We start from the raw sequence: 7,119 nt of genomic DNA, 5'->3' as shown, positions 1-7,119 counted from the left end.
CTACTCCATGACGTGCTGGCTGGTCACAGGAGCACGCTCAGTACGGAACGACACAGGAAATCATTCCTGCCTGTGGCTCCCTGTACAACTCCTCCATCTAACACACTGTGAACACTGCAATGGTCACAGCCTTTTTACACACGCTTTTCTACTCTGTCAAATTTGGCTTTGAACTTTTCTTGTCCATCTTGGTTTTAATTTTGCACTCCAGCATGAACACAAATCCCCCTTGGATTTACATCATTATAAATGAGATGTGCTCTATCTGGAAGCAGCAGGCCCCGCCCCTTTCAACGGGTTGTGTGAGACTTTAAATCATCGAACTGTAAATTATAATTTTAAATTGTTATTGATCCTTTACCCCGAGTCCTAAAGTGTCGATTTATTTTCTTACTCCTCTTATATTTATTGTTTGTTTACTTGCTGTAGCTGGAGCCTCGTCGTCTCGACCATGATGCCGCCCCGGGCAACCGCCCGTATCAAAAACCGCTGCTGCTTGCTGTACTGCGTAGGCACCTCCTACATCGCACCTTTCTCCAAATTCGATAGTCGGCTACTTTTCCTCTGTGCTACCTTGATCTTGGAGTAGTCTCCTTCTCCGTGGAGGGTTCTGCTCCTTGCGGTTTCATCTTACAGCATCTCACTGATTACTTCTGTCGTGGAGTAGATCACATATATACACGTATATATTCATGTGAGGGTCGGAGCACAAACGTGAGTACATACAAATCACTTCGTTTGTAAGTATTAAATGAATAATTTCCCTTCGTACTCTGAACCTTCCATCATGCATCGTGTGTGCTGCTGTCTCACTGGTCTATTGCACCATCTAGTGTTACAGCGTGGTATTACACTAACTGAAAGCCCAGCTCAACACGAGTCTCAGATGATATCTTAAGACAAAGCGGTTATTTCTTCACAGGAAGGACCTGGAATCTGCCCTGAAATCCTTTCAAAATAAAGCTTGACCTGCACTTCAAAGGATGATAAAAAAACATATTTATTAAACATCACAAATATTGAAATACATATCCAAGCCCTACAGAAGAGATCTAAAGCAGCAGGAGATGTGCTACAAACCTCAGCACTCACGGGAGTGTCTTTGTCTACAGTGTACAGTACTTACACACACACAGGGTTTAATGTGACTGTTAAATCATTTAGAACTAAAGGAGGAGACAAGCACGAGGACATGAAAGGAGACAACAAGCTAAGTGTGTCCTAAAATCTCAGCAGGGTTAAGTCTATTAAAATAGTCAGCATGAACACGATGGACACAAAAACCATGTTGTGGTCAGTTTCCTGTGTCTGTTGTATGCGGTAAATGTACATTTCTAATGCGTAATATCACTAACAGGAGCTTCGACAGCATGTGTTCCATCTATAACATTCAGTGTTTTTAAAATAATGTTCATTTCTGTCTTCTACACAAATATTTAATGTTTTCCAGCTCTGAGAAACCTTTGTGCATTGCATTGTGGGAGATCGGCATCCTTTAACACAGCGGTCCCCAACCCCCGGGCCTCGGTACCGGTCTGTGAGTCGTTTGGTACCGGGCCGCGAGAGTAGAGGCTCAGGTGTGAAATGTCTGGTTTTCAGGGTTTTTATCGGTTTCCAGCGTTATTTTGTTATCGTTTTTATCGTTTACTCGGTGTTCCTGGGTCTTTCCACGAGTGTTATGAATAAATCTTCTTTTTTTCAGTACTAGTTTTATTTTGTTGTATTTATCCGCGACACCTTAAAGTCCGGTCCGTGAAAATATTGTCGGGCATAAACCGGTCCATGACGCAAATAAGGTTGGGGACCGCTGCTTTAACAGGCACATGACTGCAGTTCACTTGGGTGTGCAGCAGCGGGCGCTGTGTTCAGTCGCTTAGCTCTCCGAGCGCGTCCTCTTCGATCTGCCGTCCGATCACCTCCAACTGAACTGTCTTTTTCTGTCCTTTCTGCTCCACCTCCTTCTCTGCTTTATCTGACTGGGCGTACCAGGGCTGAGGCGTGGAGCTGTCGTAGGCCCGCCCTCCTCTGCGGAACCCCCCTCTGCCGGCTCGAACCAGCCCCCATCCCTGCAGCTGGACGTCGGACCCTCCTTCCTGGACTCCTCTGGTTTGGTTGAGCTCCTTGGCGCTGAGAGACGACATCCGCACGGGAACCGTGTTTCCGAACTTGGAGTAGTCGACACAGTACCTGCTGTCCTCCTCCGTGATGATGGAGACGAAGCGCCTCCCCCACAGAATCTCCTCGGGTATATAGGAGGTCCGCGCCTGCATGGTGATCCCCGTCGTCTCCACCACACCTTAAAGAAGAAATAGAGGGTGCATGGAGATATAAGGTTAAAGGTCAAAAACCTGTTTGTAATGCAGTCCAGAAGTTTTATTCATTCAGTGTTGCTTTACAGCTGCAGGCGCCTGCAGGACTCTTTATAAAGTTCAATTCAAATCATAACAACAGGATATTTCTAACTTTAGAGATGTTGCACAAATGGAAGAAAGCAGTCTTACATATTTGTTTAATATGTGCGTTGAAGGACATGTCCTGGTCAAAAATGACTCCAAGGTTCCTCACCGCGTTACTGGAGGCCAAGGTAATGCCATCCAGAGTAAGAATCTGCTTAGATACCATATTTCTAAGATTTTCAGGGCCGAGTACAATAACCTCAGTTTGATCTGAATTAAGAAGCAGAAAGTTAGCAGCCATCCAGGTCTTTATGTCTTTAAGACATTCCTGCAGTTTAACTCATTGGTGTGTGTTATCTGGCTTCATGGACAGATAGAGCTGGGTGTCATCTGCATAGCAGTGTAAATGTATGCTATGTCTTCTAATGATGCTGCCTAAGGGAAGCATGTATAATGTAAACAGAATTGGTCCTAGCACTGAACCCTGTGGAACTCCATAATTAACCTCAGTGTGTGAAGAGGACTCTCCATTTACATGCACAAACTGGAGTCTATTAGATAGATATGATACAAACCACTGCAGCGCAGTACCTGTAATACCTACAGCATGTTCTAATCGCTCTAATAGGATATTATGGTCGACAGTATCGAACGCTGCACTGAGGTCTAGCAGGACAAGCACAGAGATGAGTCCACTGTCAGAGGCCATAAGAAGATCATTTGTAACCTTCACTAAAGCTGTTTCTGTGCTGTGCTGAGCTCTGAAACCTGACTGAAACTAACGAGTCGTCTGCTTTACGCTACGTGTTTGAGAATTATACCACGGAGTCAGGTACTTCTGATTTAAGTCTATTTTTCACCAGAGCTACAGTATCCAGAGTCGTACGCAGTGACAGGAGGTAAAGTTATTAACAAGATGATGGACCTCTGTTGGAGCAATGTTCAGGTAGCTGCTCTGTGTTGGCAGTGAAGATGATAACAGTGGGTGGATGATATAAAGGAAGGTAAAGATCTCACCTTCCAGGATGACGATGATCTCCAGGTCCTCGGAGGCCAGTGACTGGGCAGACAGCTCGTAGAGAGGACTCCCTCGCTCCATGGTGTGGCTGATGATCAGGGGAGACACCAGGAAGATGCCGTTACTCCTGAGGGGGTTCTCCACCTGGATGTCCAGCTGGCACACGGGGATCACCTCGCCTTCTGACGTCACCGTCCGCCGGATCACCTGAAGAGAAGATTTCAGTTTTGTGTCTGTATCTTCAGGATTGGTTTGCATTACTGGGGCTGTTTTGTTTTGTATGCGTGATGTGGAGCTCAGGTGAAGTTGTAGGTCACCTGCAGCTGGACGGTGGCTGAGATGATCATGCTCTTCCTCAGATCTCCCACTCTGAACATGAAAGTGGGGCGGCCATTTCGAGGAGCGATGACGGCGTTTTTGGAGAAGATGAGTGTTTCTGCTCGCCGGTTGGCCTGCGCCGTCTTCATGAACACGCAGCCGAGCATCACGGCGTTGATGATCAGCCCCAAAATGTTCTGAATGATCAACACGGTGATGGCCAGCGGACACTCCTCCGTCACCATCCTGCCACCAAAACCGATGGTCACCTAGACGGGAAACATCCAGGATTACCACAAGACAGAAGTCTACACCCGCATCAGCAGGAAGCAACTCTCACCTGGACTTCAATGGAGAAGAGGAAGGCAGAGGTGAAGGAGTGGATGGCTGTGACGCAGGGGACTGGGCCCGGCTCGCCGTTGGGGTCGCGGGGCTCCAGGTCTCCGTGAGCGAAGGCGAGGAGCCACCAGATCATAGCGAAGAGCATCCAGGAGCAGAGGAAGGCAGAGGTGAAGATGAGGAGGGAGTGCTGCCACTTCAGGTCCACCATGGTGGTGAAAACGTCCTGCAGGAAGCGACCCTGAACCACACCACAAAGCCTCCCGTCAGCAAACCGTCCTCTCTTTTTCCTCGTTCTACCCCCGGACCTTTTCTTCCCATCGCCCGTAACAACATTTAACTTATTCTGGATTCCGGCTTATCAAAGTAAAAGGATGTTTAACAGATAAAAACGCAGTGGAGCTCCCAGACGCTCCGCCCTCCATCCGCTGTAGCTTTTTATCTACATTCTGCCACAGAGCAGCAAACAGAAAAGTCCTGCACATCTGAAGCTTTCATTGCATGCTGAACCGCATCATAACCAAACACTCGCTGCTCTACCTGTTCCCTGATGTTCTTGTGAGCCACGTTACAGGATCCGGTCTTGGTGATGAAGCGGGCTCTCTGAGACCTCGAACGGCTGCGGTTTGGCTGGTTCTGGTCCTCCGCCAGCCGGGTCAGCAGGAAGCCGTCCGGCAGGAGGCCCTTCCTGGCCAACATGACGCTGCGCACGTGAAAAATACAACTTAAACATAAATACAGCTGCGAAAGGTTCGTCATCAACACCAAGAAAACAGCAGATTTACAGCATATAATTCTTAAGTGAGGCAAAAATGATGAATTCATAAATACTGTAAAAGAAATTTGTCAATAATCTTCTGAACTTTGGACTTTTGGTGAGTAAGCCGTTTGAAGGAGATTCTCTACTTCCTGTTACTGACGAGATGCATCTCTGACATCCCAAAGACATTTAAATTAAACGTAAACAAAAAACACAACAGTAACATAATAATAAAATAAAAACTAAAAAGATAAAAATAGTAAAACAACTCAATTAAATAACAAAATAAAACAATAAAAACTGCAAACATGTGCGTGTACGTGCACGTGAGCCATGTTAGATCTTTATTATATAACTGTAATATTATTGTGTTATTTCCTCTTTATTTTGTTAATACAATGAATACGTGAATATAAACAACAATAATTTATCACAGTTCAAAAATAATCAGTTACAACTAATTTAAAAACTGTTTCAAGTCGACTATACCTGCTATCATCCTGCAACATATTACATTACATTATCATAGACAGTGCTGGGACCTGTTTTAAGTTGACTGGTGATGTATGTGAGAGCCTGGAGGATGTGACCTCTGCTCTCCCATGTTTACTGTCGAGGCAGAAAGGCGGAAATGACGACAGTTAATTGTCCAAAACAGTCTCTTATTCCTGCAGGTGTGTGCAGGTGGCATCATTTCCACGGTGGTCACAAAAAAGAATCTAACTCCATATTAACAGAAACCAACGCGAGCATCAGCATCCTTCTTTACGTCCTCGCGTTTGTTGGTTCCTATCACCATAACGACACGCGCGTCTCTCTGCAGGTGACACTGATGACCGCACTGATAAAACCCGCTTAGAGTCACGCGACGTTACCTGGGCGGGAGTGAGCTGATGGAGTTGAATAAAGGTGGTGTTCCTTAGCGGGGTGTCTTAAACCGACGGGAACGGCAGCACGGACTCCATCATTCAGCCATCAGGATGTCCTCAGCACCACCCGAGCATCGACCTGAGTCAGGTTAGAACATGATATAGGTGAGGTTCCGGCCTGGACTTTCAAAATAATACACTAAAGGTGCCGTTTATGATGTTTTTGGTCATTAAAGAACAAAGTAGACCATGCGCTATAACAGACTGAGTATAATATCGATTGGACTCAATTACAGGCTGATCATATAGTTAATCGATAATTCAGTGCAACGGGAAATTGCAAAGATGTTCAGGTAACTTGTCAAATAGCTTTAACGAATGAGAGGAATTTAATTATGAAAGTGCATTTCCGGTGTTGGGTGTGGTGAATGTGATGACCTTGACGTTGAGCTGCAGGAGGCTCAGCAGAGGCTTCCTGGTGCCTGCAGGGGGCAGCAGAGGAGACGAGGCGCGTGTGTGCGCGCGTGTGTGTAAACATTAACACATTTATACATCAATGAAAGTGAAATGAAACATTTAAAAGACAAAAGCAGCTCCTATTAACTGAACATCGCGTGGTAAAATCCGCTCTGAACAAAAAAGAAATCAAACACATTCACTTGTATTATATTTAACCAAATATTTGACTTATTTATTACAGAAAACAGAATCTTACAGACGATAAAACAGTAACCTCAGGTGGTTTTATTCATTCTCTTATTTTTCTGCATTACTCCTTAAATATGTTGGTCCTGACTGATGGCCTGAACGTAACTGTCTTCCCTTGAAGCTATTTTTGACTTGTCAATGTGAACATTGACACCAGAGGAGGTTGAGGACATTAAAACCTCCCTCGGAGCGCTGTGCGGAGACGTGGCCGCAGTCAGGGCACAGCAGGAGCTGCTTCTGGGGCTTCTGGAGGAGGTAAAACAGCTACGCCTCCAAAATGCCGAGAAGGACAGACGGATCATGGATCTCGAGCGGCGGGTGGATGAGCTGGAGCAGTACACCCGTACGAACGACGTGGTCATCAGCGGTATTAAAATCAAGCCGCGCTCGTACGCGCGCGCGGTGGCCGGGAACGTCGGGGAGCCCAGCGACGAGGAGACCCGCTCGGTAGAGCAACAGGTGGCGTCCTTCCTCCAAAGCAAGGGGATAGAGATGGACCTGGAGCACATAGAAGCATGTCACTCACTGCCCAGGAGGAGTGACAGACTGCCGGCCATCATTATGAGATTTGTCAATCGGAAGAACAAGGTCGCACTGCTGAAACAAGGACGCAAACTGAAAGGCACGGACGTTTTCATTAATGAGCATCTGACACGAAAAAACGCAGACATCGCGAGGAAGGCAAGGCAACTGAAGAAGAACGGTAAAATA

At 46.2% G+C, this 7,119-nt stretch overlaps 1 protein-coding gene across 2 annotated transcripts; it reads right to left on the bottom strand.

Annotated features, from left to right (window-relative positions):
* Window positions 1-982: 982 nt before the first annotated feature.
* On the bottom strand, window positions 983-6,553 carry kcnj11l (potassium inwardly rectifying channel subfamily J member 11, like). 2 transcript variants are annotated; one of them, XM_085465013.1, is made up of 7 exons: window positions 6,139-6,553; window positions 5,707-5,839; window positions 4,612-4,774; window positions 4,073-4,312; window positions 3,732-4,001; window positions 3,414-3,621; window positions 983-2,296 (listed from the first exon to the last, which is right to left on the bottom strand). In XM_085465013.1, exons 3-7 carry the CDS (start codon window positions 4,768-4,770, stop codon window positions 1,866-1,868), a joined length of 1,308 nt encoding a protein of 435 aa, XP_085321139.1. In that variant the 5' UTR covers window positions 4,771-4,774; window positions 5,707-5,839; window positions 6,139-6,553; the 3' UTR covers window positions 983-1,865. The 2 variants fall into 2 exon arrangements, with proteins under 2 accessions (XP_085321139.1, XP_085321140.1); XM_085465014.1 differs by having other exon boundaries at window positions 5,374-6,553.
* Between the last annotated feature and the right edge of the window lie 566 nt (window positions 6,554-7,119).

The sequence above is a fragment of the Copadichromis virginalis genome, linkage group LG7, assembly GCF_057382275.1.
Source record: "Copadichromis virginalis isolate Kocher_CV1m ecotype Utaka linkage group LG7, C_Virginalis_male_GT1.1, whole genome shotgun sequence".
Lineage (NCBI taxonomy): Eukaryota > Metazoa > Chordata > Actinopteri > Cichliformes > Cichlidae > Copadichromis > Copadichromis virginalis.
Note: the sequence above shows the minus strand (reverse complement) of the source record. Positions and strands in the feature narration are given on the sequence as shown.